This window comes from Eleginops maclovinus, chromosome 17, assembly GCF_036324505.1.
Source record: "Eleginops maclovinus isolate JMC-PN-2008 ecotype Puerto Natales chromosome 17, JC_Emac_rtc_rv5, whole genome shotgun sequence".
NCBI classification, from domain to species: Eukaryota; Metazoa; Chordata; class Actinopteri; order Perciformes; family Eleginopidae; genus Eleginops; species Eleginops maclovinus.
The window spans coordinates 9,972,199-9,995,843 of NC_086365.1; the positions used below are offsets into that span (position 1 = coordinate 9,972,199).

The window sequence follows — 23,645 nt, forward strand, 5'->3', positions numbered from 1 at the left end:
AATGAATGACCATGGAGCAATATAAGGGCTGTTCAGAGACTTTATTCAACAAACAGCTTCACAATGGAAAGAATTGCAATACACACGAATAAAAGAACACAAAGTCATACAAAATATTTAGTAAAAAAATCAACAATTTAAAACCTCCAATAAAATGGAACAATTTGAACCTTCATACATTTTGGCTGTCCAACCTAATGCTTGTTAATACCAAGCAGCATCTACCAAAGAACAGATGTATCTACTCCCCCAGTGTGTTGTGCATGTATTAGTGGTGGTAACTTGATTAAGTAGATGATATAACAAAATAAACTGAAAGAATAAGTCTTAAAAACATTTTTACAAAGTTCATAAAGCAGCAATTATACAAGAAAGTAAGCAGAGCCCTCCGAATATCCTTCTGAATTTACTTTATTATACATTTTAAAACATGAACAGATGTTTCTCATATATCCGCAGGTAAATTAACCACTTGTTGAGGTTGCTGTGAGAGTGCACACAAGAAAAGCCCATTATGAAAAAAAGGCTGTCTTGGAGAAGAGGTTGTTCTTGCGTTGTAATGATTAGTCCATAAAAAAGACGTGTGTGTGTGTGTGTGTGTGTGTGTGTGTGTGTGTGTGTGTGTATGTACAGCCAATGGAGGAGTCTAAGTGAAGCTGGTAAGAAACATAAAGATAAAAACTGACCTTGTTGGTGGCTCTAATTAAACGTTATTTCAAAGCTGAAATAGTGCCTACACATGAGGGAGATAGAAATGCTCACGTTTTCAATCCCTGACCGACTCTGAAGTGATTCCCCTGGTTAAAATACTGACCGATCAGAATCGTCCCAACTGATTGGAAGGGGCTTAAGAAGATGGAACAGAAGTTAGAAAAACACACTTTCATCTTTCTTCCTCCATCTCCTGATATGGTTTATAGATTTCTGATCTAAATCTCAGCAAACCTGGATCAAACAACACTCAACCTATTGGACATGAACAGATCTGATCTGTACAGTCCCAGTGTCCACTTATATGTCCCTTGAAGGCTTGATCAAACATATTCGTACTAAATCGGTTATTGTGTTTAGAAAATCATCAGCAAACATATGTAATAGGTAAGCCCCACACCCCAGAAATACCTAGTGCGTCTACACCCTCCTACGTTGTGATTGTGCAGGTGGTTAAAGTCAGTGAGGATTTGGTACTTTTAACTTCCAGTTCTCTTCAGGACTCTATGTCAGAGTATCCAACATCAAACAGCTCCTCCTGCAGTCTTCTCAGGGCCTCCATTGGATCCTCTTTTGAAGCTGCTTCATCCTGGGAGGACATCTTGGAGATGTAGCCTTGATCAGAACCACTGTTAGGACCCTTTCCACCGGGCTCGTCTTCCTCCATCTCCACTGGCTGAGAGTGGACGGTTTCAGATGGAGGGAAATTTACACTCTGCATGTCGGTACACGAAGATTCTTGAGGATTTATAACCAGGGGGTTCTGTAAAGCCACACTTCTCTGGTCTGAAGGAGAGGAAGGTTGGCGTATGGGATCCCTTTCCTCATCCTCAACAGGATTTTGTCTGAAGGAATTTTCCTCGAGGGAGACCCAGTTCTGCCTTGGCTGTCGCGTATTATTTAAAACTGGCTCAACTGTGTAGGCAGATTCTGGTCTGCGGCTGCGATGGTACGGGTCATCCGTCAACACTTCATCCAGGTCTGACAGACGTCTGCACTCACGGTTAGCTGGTGTAAGTTCTGCCACGGACAAAATCTGCCGTTCTGGATTCAGTTCAGGTGTTAGACAAGAACACCGTTGCTATTTTCATTGATTTCTACCTCATGGATGAAGACAGGGAGCCCTTCTCTGATCAGAGGAACATTCTCGAGGACCGGAGGGATATGCAGTTGGTCGATGAGCTGGCTGGCCTCAGTCATGACCTCCTCCTCATCGTCCACACACTCCTTCTCAAACCAATCAGGGTTGTCCAACTGGTAGGCCTGGAAGGTTTCAATGGCATACTTCAGATCCCTACCTGAGGGACAGTCAAAGTATTCGTCCGCACCGATGCCCTTGATGTGGCAGACCTGATCCGGCTGGTATTTCTCCACGTCTAAGATGCGGAAGTACAGCTCCTCGAAATGCTTCATCAACTTGTACTTGACGCCGATGTCAAAAACTGATGGCACGTCTTGCTCCCCGCTGATGTCATCGAAGTAAGCCACCATGTACTTGCCCAGCATGCCCGTGTGATGCATGTCAGGCAGGAATAGGTTGAGAAAAGGAGTGAGCATATCGTCGGTGGGGGACTGAACGTCTTCTCTCAGTTTCACCGGACCCTGACCGCACATGGCCCTCCACTTGGCCTGAACGCCTCGCGAACACAGCACCAGGATTTTGTCGGAAGGATTTCTGAGCTGCTGTCGTTGCCACTCGAGCCAGCGGATGCGCCCTACCACGCCGATGGAGGTGGTGTCCAACAGGTCCACCAGCACCTCGGTGCCACACTGCGCCTGGAGGAAGGCGCACAGCTTCAGCACTACATCCCTGTAGAGGCGGTGGTCCTGTGAGTAGATGACCAGCACTTTGGGACGTTGTCTAAGCTGCTGGGGTCGCGGTATATCATCTCCCACAGGTGGTGGAATAACACCACGTTTCCCTGAAAGCACATGGAAGCACAGATAAATGCCATCAGCAAATTAAAAGTAGTTTTTAACCCATAACGTTGAAGGCACACATCAATAAAATCAATGTTTAGATGAACTAATGTTTTTAAGAGGCCCTATTATGCTCAATTTCAGGTTTATATTTGTATGTTGTGCCTATACTGTGAGATGTTTGCATGGTTTAATGTTCATAAAGGTCTTGTTTTTGTCATACTGCCTGTGCTGCAGCACCTATTTTCACCCCCTGTCTGAAACCAGAGCCCAGTCTGCTCTGATTGGTTAGCTGGCAGGCTCTGTTGTGACATTAACCGCTTAGAAATGTCCCGCCCCTTAGCCTATCACGGTCAATGTGTTTGAGCAGTAGCCAATAGAAGCGCGAGTGTTACATAGTGATGTCATTATGTCACTGAAGTAAACAAAGGAGTCCAATTGAGGCTTTTCAGGTAGGGGGAGAGTGTGGGAGAGAAACTACCTCCGGTGTGAACTTTGGGATTTTAGCCTTTGCACAAAATAGCCTATTTAACGCAGAACAGGAAAAGTAAAACCCTAAAAAGCATAATAAGGCCTCTTCAAAATGTACTATTTATGTGACTTACTTGGTTTCTTGCAGCGGAGGTACGTCACAACGGTCAACAAGACACAGAAAAACACCACTCCCACAATGACAAATGTGTACACTGGGACACTGGGGGCTTCTGTTGGCTTCACTGTGGAAATCCAAACACAGATCACTGATTAGCAGGTGCAGTCGCTATGGCTATTGGATTAACTGCCATGACAGATGGTACATTTATGGGTCCCGGGGCTGAATCTGGATTACTTTTCCTTTAATGCCACTAGAAGGTAGAAGTTACCAGTATAGAGTTACAGTTGGTTCATTTAGTCTGATTTAACTTTAAGTTTCGCCCATAATGGCTCATGATTTGGGCCCAGATTTCACCTAGGTGTAGTCCAATTGATCAATTACAACACATTTTATATCTTAGTGAAAACTGGTGTTTACACAATGCCCTCAACTCACCTTTATATTGTATTTAAGTAATAAGTAATTAAAGGTTCCATAGAAAGCATCTATCGGGTATTTTAAGTTGTTCTCTGATGTCTACAAAGAAGGTATATAACTTTGGTTGATCCAAAAAATGTCCAGATGCAGTTTTACAGACCCATTCACAACCCTATGATTTGGTACCAGAGTGAAACGAGCTGAATTGCCTTATTTGGGGCTCATTAAAATAATTATGACGAGCTCTGCTGATTGGCTGATTTACAAGGAGCAATCCATGGCTGCCTCAGGGCCCACAGAAGTAAGTGAAGTTCGCCAAACTGTGAGAGATGAGCCATGGAGGATATTGGCATCCAACCTTACATGTTTGAGCCTTTATCGGAGGAGGACACCGATGGATTGGAAGAAGTTGGTCCGAGATTGGGGAGCAACGTTACGGAGTGGTAAGTGTTAGCGTTTCCAGCAGCTGGTGTATGCAAATGATGGGGCTGGACTACCGCGTGTGTTACGTCACACACAGGGATTATTGTAACTCGCCCGTTTTACCGCTGGGATATGCATATTCATGATGTGCACGTGAAGGAGGAAACAATGGTGTTTGAGGTTCACGGTATGTCAGTTCAATGTACCGAACTCTCCTCATTCAACTATGCCGAGGTAAATTCACAAACTTCTTTTTACTTACATCCTCATTCCTCACATTCAAGATAACAAGGAAGAGCAAAAGAAATTGAGGAAACACATATTTGGTAGCTGCATTTCCTGGTATAAGGTGAATATTAACTGTACAAGATGTATGTAAAAACAGGGTGTGTGGATGTGGGGAGAATCTATCTATCACCACTTATCTTTCCTGGTTGTAATTCAATATTTATTGTTTCAGAGGCTTCGTATCTGTCAACATACCGGCACCACAAATATCCACAGTGGTCCTTTTACGCGAACAGTCCGTATCACATGCTGGGAAAAAAGGTTGGATCTGCAGGCAAGAAATTAGATTATAGAGGGTGCAGAGTCATACCAGCTGGAAAAACAGACGGTACACCAACATCACTCGATTTGAAAAGCTTTACCTCAATGTCAAACTGGCAGCAAGTTCTCGGCCATTTGTCCAGTTCGAATGTTGCAGTCAGGCTCGTCTGATTTGTCTGGAGAACAGAGAGGGACGATTGAGGCACGGGATTCAAGAGTACTGACCTTTAATTTAGCGAGCTGCAGCCTGGTTAAGACTAACGAAGTGTGATACAACTGCTCTCCAACAAGTTCCACGCCCTATGTTTTTTCAAGGTAGACTTTACACTGTAATTCAAACAGTTCAGAGGAAGACAATACACAGTATGAGGGAGATACTGTGGTGCTGATCTTGTATATAAGATATATTAATTCTCGCAAGAACATGACGCCCGTACACAAGATGGCGCCGCGGACGTAAACAACAACGCGCGGTTACCCGGTTTAGACACAAGTCAGAGCTCTTTGTTTATATTGCGCTAACAACAGATTTTCTCCCTACAATTTAGTATACCTCAATCTCATTTGTGCAATATTAACATATTATGAACTTAAACTTTGAATACAAAAAAGGAAAATGATCGCTGGTCTCATTGATCAGCCATAAGATGCAGCTAATTATCATTATGGGGGAAACACAATCCTTACCACGCATTCCTTCTAGAAACACCTCTAAGGTTTTTATTTTTCATTGTTTTATTGATGCCCCTGTATTTATGTGTCTATGCTTGATTATGTAGGTATTTTTTTAGATGTTTTAACTTGTATTCCTTGGGATTGTGAGAATGTGTTTTGAAGAAGATAAAACTTTACTGGTTCAAAACACCATGAAATAGTCCTTAGAGAGGACAGAGGGAGAACTGCAGCTAATGCAAATATAATGAGCAGCCTTTCGTACAATAAGCAGAAAAATAGGACACACAGTTTCCTGTACGGAAAAAAAAACTGGGTTAAAAAGTAGGCTAAGGTACAAAAACACAGGATGTGGTATTGAGCACAAAACCAGATACAGTAATGTTCTGAGTCAAATCAAATCATCCTCCATGTGAGCTACCCTACTACACACATATAGAGGCATTTCATTGTCCAGCATGATGTGACCTTACCTTGTATGTACGGGGAATATAAGGAGCCACGAAGCAGCGAACAAGCACTATGTACTTCTCACAGCGATGGTCAGGAGTAAAGCTCACAGCCAGTGTAGAGTTTCCTCTGACTGCAGTGATGCCAGGCTTCCACAGACTTCCTGTAGTACAGCAACAAGACAACACGTTAGAGGTCATTTGTTTGATTGATTTACTTCTATTGGGCTTTACATTGTCATGGACGTACCTCTCTCGATGCAAAAATTGGTCATCTGCATTTTAGCCTCTTCACATCCTAAGAAAAACATAAAATGTCCTCAAAGTCAAGATCTCAAAATCTCGCTAGTTTCAAACATCAAAGTTTAGGAAATTGCGTAAGTGTTGTATGAGTCATCTCACATCTACTCTTTTGTTTGGAGATTTCTAAAGCTGTGATGGTGACCTTTACTCTGATATTTCTGTACATATTTTGCCTAATCTTCTGTTCCTCAGGGCTCAGTGTTAGGTCCTACCCTTTTTAATCTATTTAGGCCTCCACCCGGAGACGTCTTTAGGAGAATATGTCTTATGTTTCCACTGTTACGCCAATGAGACACCGCTCTAAATTCCCATTCTTTTGATGACTCACGACAAATGGATATTAACTGTATTTTAGAAATCGAGTTACGGACAACAAATCATTTCCTTAATCTCATATCAACAAGTTAAAAACCTAGGGGGTTACATTCCAGTTAAGCTTGGAACCACATGAAAGCTCAGCACTAGTTCAAGCAGGAAGACTGGGTATACGTCCATTCACTCCACAGTGCATTAACCAGCTCGTTATGGGCGCTCTCTCTTAACCAATTACATTTCACCTCAATCTCCAGCAGCCAATCATCGTCCTGCGGTCAAACTTTCAAATTGTTCTCCTCTGTCCTGCAGTCAGCTGTGATTTCAGGTGTAGTCCTGCTGCGGCCTGCCTCCCCCCCCATCTAACCCCTGTCATCATGTCCAGTGCCCAGGAGAGCTAATCCAAAGACCACACCTCATCACACCTCCTCATCATCCCATCTCCTCCTCAAAACCAGATCTTCAACATCACCACCAGTTTCTAGACCCCGGGTGGCTTTCCTATTATACTCACAGCTGCATTTAAGATAAGCCCCATTAAGATATACAATACCAGGATCGGGGTCTAATCGCATGTGTCAATAAATGTTGTTTAACAAAAATGAATTCTTCCTAAACCAAAAATGGCATTTTATCATCTGGAGAGCACGGTCGTTTCTATTTCAAGACAGAAATATTACAGAACACACCGGAAATACAATACACAAATACGAAGTACATTTTCTTTGATAAAAACAAATACTGGTTCTGATTTCAACTCACCAGGAACAGAGACAACTTTAGTGACGTCGTAGCCAGTATGATGTATCTCTGGTTTGGGGATGTTGAAGACGGAGACCAGGTACTTCTGACCCGGGTCCACCACCAGCATGTTAGCTGAGAATGACCACTTAAAACATAAAAAAAATGTATATTTATTATATTATTTATCCGTTCAAGTTTCAAATTTAAGTAAAGGAAATAACACACACTCAAAAAAAGATGTCATTTAGATAGACATACAAAAAGAACACTAAAAAAAACTCTGTCATGAAAAGTCCAATTTTAAAAAGCTAGGATCATATCTTAGTTGTTGTGAGCCACACACCTTTTCCCCCGATGGACTTCTCATTGGCAGTTGGTTTTTCAAAGAATATCGCACACACACGTTTTGGTTGGTGGACATCACCATAACATGAAGCTCGGTGGCGTTCAGGGCACGAATACTGCCTGAGGAGAAACACAGCGGAGGTTACTTCCTGTCTTTAAAACATCACATCCAGAGAATCTGGCGTATTATTGAACCTTTAATCATTTCTATGTAAAACAAATATCTACCATCATCCTTCAACTTCCAGCTAGCCAGCAGTACAGGCTGCAGGTGTCCAAACGTGTCCTCCCTGGTGTCCACAGAGACCTGCAGGTCCTCTGGACTGCTGGGAGTGTAACTGTACACATTCAGCCAACTCCTGTCCTGACAGTCAACTGCACACACACGCAAACACACACGCAAGCACACGCTGAAGGTCAGAGAGCTGGGAAGCCTGACACCAAATCTAATTCTTCATGCATGATACATCCTTTTCTTTAACTGCGAGAATTATCCCAAACCAAAGATAGTTTGGTGGGAATTTTTTTAAATATCAATGTTTACATTTTAAGGTAGAGTATGGTAGAATGCTACTGAATACATTTCAGTTAAGTTCTGTCCTTAAGGGCGATATTTAGTTAAGATCTTTAAATAAAAAACACAAGTTTATACATTTTTTGTAATTATTTCTTGCTATAAATTAAACAAGTCAACTAATTATTTATCGTTGAAGTTAGTTTCCAATTTAAAAAAAACTTGGGTGTCTGAATTCTGATTCTACTGAATTTTACTTAAGATATATTTTCAACCGAGGGCATTTACTTAATTAAGAGAGTATTCTTAGTATAGTACTTTTAAGGATCTGAATACTTCTACAACTTGCTGACATGTGTTCACATAAGGTCACAGAATGCCAAACAGCAATCTGGTTTCTCACTGTGTGATTGCAAAGTGAAAGTAAGAAGAATAATAAAATGATAGAAATAGAAGAGCTGAATATACTCACATATGGTGACTTTACACTTCAAACCCTGTTAGACAAAAGAGTACAGTATAAAGAAATGATTTGATCAATGTTTTATAGAATACATTAATATAAACTTGACTTGTTTGCCAACTTTTCACAGATAAAGCCAAAATTAAACATCAACACACACCAGGTTAATATGTAATGGTCAGCTCATAACCGCTGTGTGTATCCAAGGTGAATGTGAAACACAAACATGATACTTTCACCGTCTTAAAGTTGTGATGACACGTTGTTTTTATCATTCTATCAGTTCATTTAACAAGGATTTATGAATAATTAGGCTAAACGGGCTATGCAATTGTTGAATCGTTTTTTGTACAAATATATAGAAAGAATGATTTACATCACATCTCAGTCAGCAAAACCAGTAGGTTTTTTTAAAATATGTGTCGCTTGGAAAGTTTCTGTGACAGAAAAAGAGCTGATGTTTTGTCTCTCTACATAACCACGCAGGCTGGGATGATAATTTCAGACTAAACAATTACATTACACAACTATTGATATAGTAACATGAAGGAAGTAACATCATCTTGAAATGATACAACTTAAAGTTCAACCCTCATCCTAAAAAACCCTCCCCTAAAAAAGAAAATAGTTTAACAACACATTAAAATCAGACATATATATATATATATGCCAGAAAATAAAACCACTCTATACAATGGAATATAAATGTTACTTATGTATCTGTGTTCCAGTGAAAACTACACTAACGTAGTGCAATGGGCATATTTGACTTTAACTTCTAAAGATAAAACATCTTTATTTTATTTCATAGTTTTTTATTGGACGTTTCTTTTAACCTTTTTATCTTTGTATAAATACTTGTATTTATTTTATTATTGCGCATAACCCTTAGGAGGTCCTTAAATATCCTAACACAATTGTCCCTATGGACAAAAATGCCACCTTCCTAAAAACTGCTGTAAAAATATTGTATATTCATATTTTTTTCCACTTTAAACGACTTCATCTTTTAAAACTACTTCAGCCTGGCACATACATATCAAATATAAATGACATTTTATGGATTTGAACCATTTAAAGGCCAGTATGTTTACACAACTCGTGCCATCCAGGGCCAGTTTCCTCATGAGCAGCTCCTCAGCCAGTGCAAAGGACGTGAACAAATGAAGATGCCGGGCTGGGACTGGCCATCTGGCACTTTCCCGGTGGGCCAACATGCCTTTTGTGCTGACACCACTTCAGAGTATTTTGATTTTTGTTCTGACGACCCGTTCAGGTACATGTATGTTGGTAGTTTTGGGTGCACTGATAGAAAACATTTTCCTTGGTACAGGAGACGATACTGTGTTTTTGTTTGATGGTTGTGGGCCAGTTCATCTGTCTCCTCTCTGCTCTCATCTCCAGATGAGTCTTTAGATGAGTCTCAGTTGGACTCTAGCTGTTCTCCTTCTAACTCTTTGGCCTCATCCTTGTCAGCCTCGGAGTCCTCTGAGGAGGATGAGGAGCCATGATGAGCCTCCTGTGTGCTGTAATGCCTTGCCAATTCCAAAATGACTACTCCAGCACTAATGTGTTTGCGTAGCTTAGCCATTTTAAGTTCATTTTAAAAAATGAGACGACAATTCAGTAAAAAAGAATATCCTTTGGCAAATTTGACCTATATTCGTTCAACACAGCCAGAATGGCTTGAAAATAAAAAACTGAATGGCACAAAATGTCCCTAGGATCTCCTAAGAGTTAAATATAATTTATTATGTTTGTATAATTATTTTATTCCATGTTTGTAATCTTGTATTTCATTCTATCATGCGAAACTGTCACCTAACCCACACTTTTTTAATTGTTATTAATTAAATAATTTTGACTCTGATTAATTAATTCTGCCATTGGGAAATTGTTGCTTTGTTATTGAAAACCTTGGTGTGCTGGTTGTCTGAAGACAGGATTTCACCTGTATGATTGAAGCTAACGTTGTGTTTGCTGCTAGCAGTGCGGCGTGCTAACTTACCTGTTGAGAGCAGACGTAAGGCCCTGCTAAAGTCCCCACCGCGGCACACAGCGACACACACCCTAAAACCAAAAGTAGTCGAATAATCATTTTAAAGGAGAAATATCATCGGTCCGATTCCCTGTCATTAAAAATGTTAGACACAGTTTAAAAACAGCTAAACTAAAGCGAGACCTCAACTTCACTGACGCTGTGAAAATTAACGGGAAACTTCCTGCTCTCTATGTAAATCTACTCTGTTTACAGTAAGTTACACTACGCTGCCTTCATGTCACATGGGAATTTAGACCTCTTCTCGATTGATATTGCCTGCTTTTATAAATATTTATTAGATATGGATATTAAATCGCAGACGTCAGTAGTCAAATCCAGCAAATATGCTTGTAATGTAATGCCATTTGGAAAATAAAATATTAAAAATAATAAATGTGTTCGTCTTTCTCAACCGAATTTTACATTACTTAATAACAGGTGCAACATGACAGTGATCTGTCTATGACGGGATTTTTTTCGGCCTTTTTAGGGCTGCACATACACACGATAAATAGTATCCAGCAAAATAACATCGGCATATATTCTCTGTAGTATATTCTGGCAGAATATTCGAGGAAGAAGATCAGAAAAGAGGGTAACAGCTGCCAGGACGTGTGTAACATACTGTTTTTCCTATAGAGTTTGAATGCAACAAGACTAATAACAGGTTTCTTCCTTTCTGTCGGATCATGAAGCTTCAACATGACACATAACTTGTTCTTCTCAAGAAATGAGGCCATCATATAGTTCACCACCTACACCATGAACAGCAACACCTTCGTTACCTACTATATATATAGTAAAGTCAGGCAGTGGTAAGAAGTTACTAAGAAGATGTTTTCAAGTACTGTACTCAAGCACAATTTTGAGGTACTTGTACTTTGAATTGGTTGCTAATTGTACTTCTTTTACTTTTACTTGTAACGCAGTATTCCTACACTGTGGTACTCCTACGTTACTTAAGTACCATCTGAGTACTTCTCCCACCTCTGCCTATACAGTAGGTGTGTAGATTTCAACTTCAAGTATAGGCCTATACAACAGTATGATGTTAACATATGGCACATTATCAACTAAACAGTGGAGGAGGAAGAGGAGCGATAAGGCATGTTGACTTCCAAACATTCACCACCAGATGGCAGAACAAGACAAAATAAAATCTTAATGCAGAGGAGGTTGAATTGTTTTAAGTGTCCTTAGATAAAGTTTGAAACCTCAAATGTATTGCCTGGTGCTATGTAACTGACAAGGGTGTGCAATTTAAAAGGACAGATCACCACATAATAAAATAAAACATGTTGCTCTAACGCGGCCTATATCAGATTGTTAAATGATATATATGTGTGTGAGTTGCAGAGCGTTGTATATATTGATTGCAGAGACGCCTGACAGACTGTCGGACCCAAACCCAACTTCTTTTCCCTTGAATACAAAAAAGACTAGGGCAAAAAAAGTGAAGTTAATCTTTAGTGTGGTTTGCATGAGCCCACACGTATGGATTAATATTGATAATAGATTCAAAATGTGTCTCTGTCTTCAAAAAGACGTTGAGTCAAGAAATATTATTAAAATAGTCATATGTTGATTACACTAAACTTCAAGTTACTCTACTATGAAACGCAAATGGTTTGATCCATTACTTACCCTTTGTCGTCTACATGGGTTTATTATATCGGACCTATTTTGAACAAATGTTTGCTGATAACACACAAGTTTTGGGATCACTTACTTACTCTATATGTGTTAGTAAGATATGTCTCAAACTTTCGATAGCTTAATGCGGTTTACCTTTTGACCTATCCCCATTATGTCTTACGATTTTTTAACTGTTTGGAAAAATTCATTGAAATGAGTAAAGACTTGTTTCACACTATACCTATGTGCAGTCTCTTTCAATTCGACTACTAAATAAAGTGGCTTTAATAATCTGAAGATATTATTTGGTTCCAACTTGTCTCATCGTCTCACTTCTCGGGGGTCTTGACCCTTTTGGCAAAACTATGTAAATAAACCTCATCTTTTCATCTTCTGGAACAAACCTTTAGTATCCTTTTTGAAATATTCTGTCAGCTTCACTAAACCAATGAAACAGCAGTGCCTCATTTCTCATCCCTGACAGTTTAATGTGCCAGCCATGCCTGAATTAAACCCTCCCTCAGCCTTCAGGGACAGTGTGGTCGGATCAGCGGGGCCTCTCCATGGGGGCCCGGGCTGCATAAAACGTGTCTCTGCTGTGTTGGTGAGGGCTGCCTTCATGAGTCCAGGTGTGTGTAATGCAGAGATTAGACCAGCCCAAGATAAAGCTTCTTTACTGGGCTGACTGACAGGATCCTTCAGCACAAGTCATTGGACTGGAAATGCTGGGTAATGAAATGCCACACTACCACTATACCCTGATGACCACATGGGCTCAAAACATTTGGAAATATATCTGTGTGTATTTGTATGTGGGTATCTGTGCTCTTGGGCATAATCACTTTCAATTTGACTCCAAAATAAAGTGTTTTTTTAAAATCTGAAGGAATTATTTAGTTCCAACTTTTCTCATTGTCTTACTTCTCGGTGTATTGACCTTCAAGACAAAACAATATAAATAACTCACATTCATCGACTAAAACTATGCTTTAGTATCCTTTGAAACATTTGAGATATGCAAGGAATCCCTAATCCTGATTCTTATACTATTTTCTTCTCATAAAAACATAATTTACTTAAAAAAAATATGATAAGATCCAGCTTGAAAACCATCATTCTGTCTTTCCGAGTGTTACTCCCCCTCCCGATAACAAACTGTATCCGAAGCTGTATCTTGAATTTCCCCAGGGGATTAATAAAGGTACATCTTATCTGAAATTAACCAGAAGTCAATGAAAACGTCTGCCCACAGTATTATTAGATAGTCCATTAAGGAGGGGCCATTTGACAAGAAATCCATTAGACACATTTTTCTGTTTTAGCCAAATAAAAACAGTGATTTTATTGTAGAGCATAAAGTACTTTTGTCTGTGATGTGCGTGGATGTCAGAAAGAAACAACTCACAGTTCTGTTCCCCAGAAGGATCATTCTCATCAACGTGGACACGTATATTTTTCTATTTAAAATGTTCAATGCTTTAAACACAACAAACTTTCTTCTATTTACTTACATTGTATTGTGTGGAAAACCTTGACACCTCATGAAACCCCAAAATACCCTATCTGAATGAAAAGATAAAGCTTGCGGTGTGAGAAAGAGTTTTTTTGGGGGAGGGAATTTGAATAAAGTAACACTATACAAGTGAGGAAGTCGGGATTAAGTTAAGTGAACAAACCTGTCTTCATTCCCCTCTCAACCTTTTGATCCCTCATACCGAGGGCTAATGTCACCACAGCAATGTGCTGTTGCATAATCGGCCACTTTTCATCATTATTTACTGTTTTTAAGATATCTTCAGGATTTCCAGACCTTTCCATTAATAACATAGAAAACCGCCTGCCATCCATCAAGGTTGACCCATATCTGCAGCCCTCGGCCTCCATCCGTCCTCCCCACAGTCAGATAATGGAGACGAATGGACTGCTACCACAAAGTCTTCACCTTACCTAAAACACTAAACCAGAGCATAGTTATCCCATCAAAAAACAAACAGTTGTAAGGGGTGAACACACAAGACTTTGGTGACGCAGTCCAGAAATAAAACCACCATACACCTGAACATTAACACTTTGTATACACCCAGAAAGTGGATTAAACCTGAGTGCGTATTTCAATGTTTCTGTGGCTGAACTGTAGCAACCTACAAAGCATGCACATGTGGCATTTGGGTCATGCTAAATGCTAGTTTATGAAAGGGTTACTTTTATTTCCGCTCAAACTCAAAGTGGAGGAGGCCAGCGCTAAATCATCATCCGCCTCCATGAGAAACACTGTGATCATTCATAATTTGATAGTGTGAAGGGAAACAGGAAGGACCATAGATAAAACACAACCCCATATCTCACTGCGTATGTACTCCCTTTCAGCCAAATGTCATAGCAAAAACCTGCCATAAATGTTAGAGACAAAGTTATTAATGAATGTTCTTCTGAAAAACTGACCAAGCGCAGAGGATTTGGCCCCTTACATGGCCCTCAGGAGCAGCTACCATATCTTTTACATTGACCAGAACACATTATTTTGACAGACTGTTTCATATCTCTTTTAGGCACACTAAAACAAAAAACTCGACTTATTTATGTCATGATACTGATGCTTTACACTCTGTGTAATAGTGAGTACACATGGCAGTGATAATGTCATCTTTTATCCTCGGTATCAGCCCACCTCAGAGTCATAATCACACTTGCTTTTATTGGCAATAAGTAGCGAAATGTGACTGTGTGGGAGCTGCTGGCTGAAGTCTTTCTTTGTTTTACACCACTGATCAGTTAGTTCAGTTGCATTTTCAAACAGAGAGTGATTGGGCAGTAAGTATTGTTGTATGAGTTGACTGTAAATTACATCGGACTGTGCATGTGTAATCTTTGTACTGTATAAAACTTGCTCATATGCACATGAAAACAAATGCTGTTATAATGTTTGTGTTTCTGCTTCAGCGTGACGGTGAACATGCTAAAGTGACATCATCACATATTTGTGTAAAGCGCGTTTGGTTGTGCCCTAACTTTTGTGCACTACGGCCCCAAAAATACGGCGGCCTTCTTCACTGATAGCATCGGTCGGAAATCTAACACAAGCACGCAACAGAATACAACGTGTTTGATCCATATTCCCATCTAATCATACATGTGTTTGTTTTTATTGAGTACAATTTTAGAAGATGGCTTCTGAGATATTCTCCATTCATGTGTTGAAGAAATAAAATGATCTGTACCACTGTTAGCCTCACACTGTCGCCACATTTCAAATGGAAATGGTATTCTTTACATAGCATGCACCATGAATGGTAATCTCTATTACCTGCAGCGGTTATTTCTAAAGGGAACCACATGCTTCAGGAAATCCTTTCCTCTTTAAGAAGTGGAGGGGGATCCTGGCAGCTCAGCCTGTGTTTACAGTTCAAACATGTAGCTTCGATCAAAATATTATGTATGATCAGGATTTACAGCTTTCTAAAAGAAAGGGTTAGGAAGCAGGTTTATATTTCATCCAGAGTCACTTAATCACACCTTGGCAGGAAATGATCAACTTGACATTTAGTAAATGTAACAGGTGTTTTTGCAGGGGACTGTACAAGATTGTTTGCTTATTAAAACAGATTCTTTTTCGTGAATGGCCTTGCAGTCAAAAGGCAAAGAAAGCGGGGGAATTGGGGGAAAACTGACACATGCAAACAAGAAACTCAAAAGATTCAATTGAAGCTAATGCACAAGCACATACAATTTTTTGATGCAAATGTAGGTTTCTGCTGTTCTGGTTTTTTATCTTCATGGTTCATAACACTGTTTTAAAGTATCGTTGAATAAAATCATCAGCTGAGTGAAATGTCTTTAAAGTCATTTGAAAATCAAAATGTCGACACTTTTTTGCCAAGAGGCTAGACATTTAAAAATGAACTGAGGTTTTAGCAGAATAATGGTTATGGATGAAGGAAACGCCCCCTGCTCTCCTCCGGTGTCACGCCGCTGTGGAAGGGCCGCCCCCCGGCCAGCCTGCAGCAGATGACGCAGGGCAGCACCGGGACTCCAGGCAGCCCACCAGCTCTGCAGACACCGGCTCTAACACAGATGATTCCTTGGCTCTCCAAAGGCTGACATTTGAGCGATAGGCTATTTCAGTAGGGGAGAAGTCTTGTTTCTATCGCCGACATGAATGAGATCAAGGTTGCTGTGCTGGGCAGTGAAGGGGTCGGGAAATCAGGTAGGAGAACTGTGCAGCAGGTCCCTGCACTTTGGAGATAAACAATTTTTCGCCTCTGACTCACCTGTCCGTCTGTCTGTCTGTCTGCAGCTCTCATCGTCCGTTTCCTCACCAGACGATTCATTGGCGAGTACGCCTCATCTTCAGGTAAATATCGTTTTATTTTACATAGATTTTCCCACCGTATCGTCATAAGACTTACAGTACATTATACCCTAACTATTTTGGCATCTCCAGTAGAATAACTCATTTAGTTATGTGAGTTTCAACAAAGTTTGGCAGTGCACAGACTCACAATGACTCAAGGTAATGTAGTTAAATAGGAGCAGATTGCTGTGTGTTCAGCCTCCCTAGCCTCTTGTTATCAATTCTGCAGAGCTACAATGATCAGTAGTCAGACAAATAGTATTGCAGTATAGGCTTATTCTTCATGCAAAACTATGTGTTTGTTGCAGCAACACTATACTGCACATCAATATGTCATTTAACTTTTCCGTTGATATGTCAATGCCCTTTTGTGGTTTCAATTAGCTCACCTCAAACACAATTTGACAAAGATACAAATGAATATTACGGAGTGATGGGGCGAAAACTGGACAAATGAAACACTGATATATGTGTCATGTCAAGGTCACTACAGGTCAGATACAAATTGCCTCCATGTCTGAAGTAAAACTTGGTTTATATGCTGGCACTATCAGCCCTGCTATAACTAAACCTTTATCAAACATTGGCATCAAAGGTCTGATAAGACTCATAATATTGTTTCCCAATTCATTGATCAGATATTTCAACATTTAAATCCTTTTTTTTTTTTTACAACCTTTATTCTGTAACTCTTCTATTGTCATATGTTCATTATGATGCCTGTGTATATCCCTATCTGAAGCCCTGTTCATTTGGAATGTCTCTTATCAGTCTTCTGGTTTCTAGTTTCTATAAACTGTTTGTGTAGCTCTTTCTATCCAAGTCCTCTTATCTCATCTTCTTGTTTCGTCTTATGTTATGTATGGTGAAGCCAACTGCTAAGCATCTACCTACAGATGGCACAGATTCTGTCAAACTGAGGCAATTTAAGAGCTTGGGCTGAATATTTGAGTGTTTTTTTTTAAGGATTGTTAGCCAGTGTGTGGTTTGAACAGCCCTTCTGTATAATACAATCCTGCAACCTCCTTTAAGGCCACCTGACAGCAGGGAGAATGACTCACATTAGTCTCTGATAGTGACTCAATAGGCCATTGTTTCCCTGAGAATAATCGAGTTTCATATGAGCTTGTTTACTTCTGCGCTCTCAGGGAGGGAAGCAAAGACACTGCCTGAGGTGTGAGAGGAACACGTGCACACACACAGAGAAATGTGTGCTAGTATTGGTGACAAATTCAGGTTTTATGATATGCAAAAAAGCTTTAATATTTTAAGATTGAGTCTCAATTTTAGAGAAATGAATACCCTGTTTTCAGATACGTTTTGAACTAAAATGTATTTTTTCTCATTGTTTTCCTACTGCTGTCTCCCACAGAGTGCATATACAGAAAGCGTCTGTCAGTGGAAGGAAAGCAGATCAATCTCGAGCTCTATGAGCCCTGCTCTCAGGTGAGTTTACAGATGGAACAAATATAAAAAGATGCACTTTTATTGTATCTTTTCATCAAAAACTAGGTGGCATATCCACCTGTCGCTCTTATCATTGTGTAATCCAATTGATCGCCACTTGGTCAGACCAAAATCAAAAACAGGAACTCCACACAACACAATGGACATAAACACAATAGGATACCACCCTATATCAAAGTAACAAAGTAAAATCTAAATTATAATTGTGTGCAAAACAAAATGAGCAAACATGAACCAAAGCCACCCAAAATATAACTCAACCACAACATTTAAAATATATATTCTATGTACAGTAATGTCATTAAACAATCCTTTTTCAGGCATATGAGGGTAAGTCTACTGTAAACGAGCAGATCCAGTGGGCTGATGGTTTCATCGTAGTCTACGATATCAGCGACCGCTCCTCCTTCCTCACCGCCAAAGCCATAGTACACCTCATCAGAGAGCTACACTTGGGAACTGCCAAAAGGTATGGCTAAGATCACTGTAACATAATAAAGGTCCACCATGAAAACAAACCCAGTAAAAGCCAATGATTGTTGCTTTCTGACCCACAGGAACGTGGACTCGCAAATATTTCTGGTGGGCAACAAGCAGGACCTGTGCCACATGAGAGAGGTGCGGCGTGAGGAGGCTCAGTGTCTGGCTGCGGAGTGTCGCTGCCAGTTCTATGAGCTGTCAGCCGCTGAGCACCACCAGGAAGTGGCGCTCATATTCTTAAAGATGGTGCAAAATGCTAACCTGAGCGGCAAGGCCAAGGAGCGCAGGAGACGCCCCAGCGGCTCGATGGCCAAACTCATCAACAACGTCTTCGGGAAGAGGAGGAAATCAGTGTGAGGGGTCAAATACATGGACAGCTGTCCGTCAAGGCTGGACCAACGGCATCTGGCTTGGCTTCCTGTTTCTGATTGTGTGAGCTGTTAATTAAACTGACGTCTATTCGTGTAACGGGGTGTTATTGTGAGTAGAACACATCGCGCTCAGTGAGTCGGCTTGCAGCTGACTTCAACTGATCCATGGATTTGCTCTTAAAGGGGCCCTATCATGCTTTTGGGGTTTTCCCCGTTCCTGTGGTCTGTAGTATAGGTTTCTGAGCATGTAAATGGTCTGCAAAGGCTTAAATCATTTGTTCCCACAAGATCCCTCCCCCTGGCTAAAAGGCTCCATTGGACTCTTTTGATTCGTGATAGGCCCAAGGTGCAGGACATCTCTAAGCGGTTGATCAATCACAACAGAGCCGGAAAGTTAACCTATCAAAGCAGACTGGAAACAGCTTTAGGAAATGTTTGAAATGTTGTTATATTTAATCAAGACAAACAAATTGATTAAAAACTGTACCGCACCACTTCACAGCCAGCACTCCACAATATGATGTTCCATTACAATAGAACTGCAGGTTAATAATGTCATCAGGGAAGCGTACTTTGTCCATTAGAGCCTTTCTGTTCTGACAGACCCTTTAGGTCAACCTACCTGTGACCAAACGCAGCCGTAAATTCATGTATTCGGGGTTTACTTAATCTGGTTATCTTTGCTGAGAAAAACACTGATTTGAGGTTGCGCTGGGTTTCATTCAGAAGATAACTTGGTAAACCTGCTACCTGGAACAGGCCTCAGGTCATGAAGGGCCCTCAATGAAAATGTGTTGAAGTGCGAGAGAAGGCAAACCATTTCGGCAGCCGCCTCCAGAGTTACAGCGCTATCATTCATCGGAGGAGAGTGAATACAAGAACTACAGATGAACTGATGTGTATATGGCACTTCATTCATTCAACCACTTCTATTTTGTTTTTGTAAAAGAAGAATTAATGCTATTTTCTTTCCTAAGCAGGATGATTCTACACCGCCAATTGTTGAGGCTGATTTCACCCACATAATAAAAGCAAACAAACCTATGTTTTCATCCAGTGTTATTTTGGGGTTATATGTCCAGATGTTCATATATTTGCCTATAGGAAGTACTAAACCCCTTTTTTGGAACACAATGGAGGTCAGTGTAAGTTAGTTTGTGCTGCTCTGCTGTGGAACACGACATTCAACATTCAAAAGCCTCGTCTAAAATGAGCTCACTGTGAACAGTTTTTTGTAGGAAATATTACATTTTGAAGGTTTGCTAAACTGCGCAACCATCCGGATTATTATTTCCTGCTGGAGATTAAAATGAACTGGTTTACTCCTTTTTGAAGCTTCCTGAAATCCACATTGGTATTCTTCTCCAAATACTTTAAGGTTGAATAACTCAACTAACACACAATCATTTGCAGCAGTTCTGTAATCCAGTGACCTAAAATACATTTCAATTTCTGCACATAATGTAGACTAATCGTTTACATTTATTCACATGGGTCTGTGCTTCCAGGTGAAACGTTTTTCTAGTTGATAAAATTGTCAGAGAACTGTGAAAAAAACAGTATTCACTATGAGCCCTAAATGAATGACTGTGTAAATCCTGTTCTCGTTTTTCTCTTTGGTCAACATCAATGAATGAATTGTATTGCAGGTCTTTACACAGGTCCTGGCTGGATAGCAGAATGTCAGAGGGCTAGGATCTGTTTGATGTAGCACGCAGCATGACGGCTAACACATGGCTCTGGTTAGGGCTTGTTGAGCGTTGAAACAGGGGGGGACCACCAGCGGGTCGCCTCCGGCCTGATCCCTCTGTAATATGACATTGGAGTTATCATCGGTGCAGTGCATGGAGGCTCTTAATCCGTTCCATCCATTAGAAATCCCTTTAACTTTATTTCACATTACTCTACAGATCAGCCTGACTGGCAGCTCGATGAAAAGCACCTTTAGCTTATCGCACATGGATTCATTGTTCACCTCTGTAGCTGAACATGAAATCCTCGGTGTGATTTAAATAGCATTACAACATAAGGGTGTCTGCAAAGTCTTAACACATCTCAATGTGTGGTTTCTAAATATAGGAATAACTTAAGGCGATGGGTCATTGGGGAAATGTGTAGTTTCAGTGGAACAAAAAAAACACAAATATAATTCTGAATAATTTAGGTGCTACTGTGATTAGTCATGTATCTTCAATTCAAACAAAACAGGTATGTTTCCATCCTCCCTCCAAATAAAGGAGAGTGAAATCTATGGATGTACAGCATTATGTACGCTGCAAAAACATTTCCATTAGGAGAAAAACGTGCCGCAGTTTCAAAAACAAAGCAAATGACACAACAAATATGTGCCAAACACCTGCCGCAACTACTTGATGCAACTTGGCAGCATTTACTAAAAGCGCTGCAAATACAAAAACTGTGAGAACAAACACTGATAGTTAGCCAACTTTACATATTTTTGATCTATAATCTGTATATTATATACAATTAAAAGGGTTAAATGTCACTCAATTGTCCCTCCAGGCTCCCTTACAGTCAAGATGGTTGCGAATAATACCAATAGGGGAATTAAGATGCATGTTTTAAATAGTGAACAACAGACAGAACACAACATGACTTAAGAAGGACAGTCGGCTAAAGCAATTAAAATTCTAGTAATCAACCAATTCTATTTATTTCATTTTCCCATGTGTACAGTAAAAAAGAAGTTTTATGGATAATTATTTACAGCCTAAAGTCACAAGAACACCTATAGCTGAAGAACCAATTTCAGACTTCTAAAAAGGTCCAGACATAAAAGCTCTTCGTAATCCATACAGGTAAACATTACACTTCTCCTCACCACCTTCAGTAGATAACTCGGTATTTCTTAAAAAATCTGAACCCTGTGACCCTTGTGCCCAGCTGCCCCACAGCGCCCGGGGCTCCACACAGTCGGCTCTCTGATAGCACAGATAAGAGCTCCATTCAGAGCCGTGCAGGGAGGCACACTGCCAGCATTCCTGCAGCGCTCTCAGGAGGCAGACACCTGTGCAGGGCAGGCATGTCAAGAATGTACCGGAGGACATTGTGATGGAGGGACCTGCAGAAGGACAGGGGTCAGACTTTAGGTTACAATTGATACACTAATAAAGCCAATGAGAGGAGCGTGTGGACCCAAAGCAACAGCATGTTCAGCTAAAGGCTCATATTTTTTATCTTGTCTGTATGGAGCAGCTCCTTTCACCCTCTGTCGGAAACCAAAGCCTAGTTTTCTCTGATTGGCTAGATGGCCAGCTCTGTTGTGATTTGTGCCTTGCTCAAGGGCACCTCGGGAGTGACCAGGAGGGGAACTGCCACCTCTCCAGTCCAACCGGAGACATGAACCGGTGACCCTTCGGTTCAAACACCAAGTCCCTACAGACTGCGCCACTGCCTCCACTTAGAGATGTCCCGCCCCTTAGCCTATCACGTACAATGTGTTGGAGCGCTAGCCAATAGAAGCGTGAGTGTTACAAAGTGTTGTCACTGTGTTACAGACGTAAACAAAGGAGTCCAATGGAGGCATTTCAGGCGCGGGGAAATTGGAACTTTAGGATTTTAGCCTTTTAGACCATTTACATGCACTCAAACTGCATATTCTCCATTAGCATCTCCACCCTTTTAATCATTATTATTATTATATATTTTATTTCAATAAAACACAAAATTAAACTGTGCACTTACAACTGCAGTTGGTACAATAGGCTCAAAGTTGAATGAGAAGGTGAATCTCTAAAGTGTTTGGATCTTTATTTTGCTGTTTATCCTCATTTATCTTTCAGAAAAATTGGACTTACCTAGAGGTTTGTTTCTTCCTCTCACTGCTTGTGATCACAAGTGTTCCCACAGCCGTTAAGATTGTAAGTACGATGTTATTTGTGAAAGATATGAGGATAAAAACATCAAAAACAACTCGACTTTACAATAAAGAGGAATTCTCCTTCCTCATCTGTAATGCACGAATATAATCACGTTTTAAAGAGTAAATAATACTAATGATGATGAGAAGTAAATAACGCTATGCAAAATGTTTCTGGGAAGCATGGTGGGGGTATGAAAGCAGATCCTGCAGCACGTGCTCTGTACTGAGAAATAATCCTGTGTGCATTAGGAGGCTTTGAACTCACGCACACATGGAACCGCTTTATGATTTCCTCATCTTTCATTCCTCAAGCCTTTGAAGTCAGGAAGTGCAGCTTCATTACTTGTATTCAATTAGGCATAATTAGAATTCAATATGCTCTTGTGATAACTGGCTCTGACTTTAAAAGCTGATGATGAGGAAAAGAGCATCCCCTGATCATCTCTGTAGAGTCCATACGCAGATCAAACAACCCATGTGTAATTGCAGAAAACTGATTCAACTTCTTCCTTCTTTAACAACCTCAGTTTTCAGTGTTCCTGGTAATCCAGCACCACCAACACTGAGGGCCACAGATTGTAAAGGGCCTCCTGCTCTGGGTATTAACCTGTCAAAACTCACTGAGGACTTCATCCTTTTCCAAAGTCTGTCCCCCATCAGACTGCTGGATATCAGTCTCAGACCCAGAATACCATTTTTAACCCCCCCGGGGAAAATGTGCTTTTGTATTCCACTTCTGAAAAAACAAAATAAAAGAATAAAATACAATAAAACTATTGATAAAGCACATGTAAGAATATAAACAAAACAATAAAATAATACAATTTAAATAAACACAACAAGTTAAAGTAAAATGTCCAATTAAAAATACATTCAAATGAATTAAAAATATTTATATAAAACACAAGAAGTTAAATGAAAAATAGTTCCATGACAGTCGCTTCATTTTAAATTGAAATAAAAAAAAAGAAAAATAAACATAAAAATATTTGTATTAAAA

At 40.2% G+C, this 23,645-nt stretch overlaps 2 protein-coding genes across 2 annotated transcripts; one reads left to right on the forward strand and one right to left on the reverse strand.

Annotated features, from left to right (window-relative positions):
* Window positions 1-22: 22 nt before the first annotated feature.
* Window positions 23-10,669, reverse strand: il17ra1a (interleukin 17 receptor A1a). Its single transcript, XM_063905628.1, is given in 12 exon segments — window positions 23-1,779; window positions 1,782-2,633; window positions 3,237-3,347; window positions 4,550-4,622; window positions 4,717-4,791; window positions 5,761-5,900; window positions 5,987-6,034; window positions 7,114-7,240; window positions 7,439-7,560; window positions 7,669-7,815; window positions 8,427-8,451; window positions 10,426-10,669. Coding segments are annotated over 12 exon segments (2,382 nt in total). The 5' UTR covers window positions 10,516-10,669; the 3' UTR covers window positions 23-1,207.
* A 5,433-nt stretch (window positions 10,670-16,102) lies between these two features.
* Window positions 16,103-19,793, forward strand: rergla (RERG/RAS-like a). The gene is made up of 5 exons (XM_063905708.1): window positions 16,103-16,297; window positions 16,388-16,444; window positions 17,817-17,890; window positions 18,232-18,380; window positions 18,469-19,793. Exons 1-5 carry the CDS (start codon window positions 16,246-16,248, stop codon window positions 18,746-18,748), a joined length of 612 nt encoding a protein of 203 aa, XP_063761778.1. The 5' UTR covers window positions 16,103-16,245; the 3' UTR covers window positions 18,749-19,793.
* The last annotated feature ends 3,852 nt before the right edge of the window (window positions 19,794-23,645 follow it).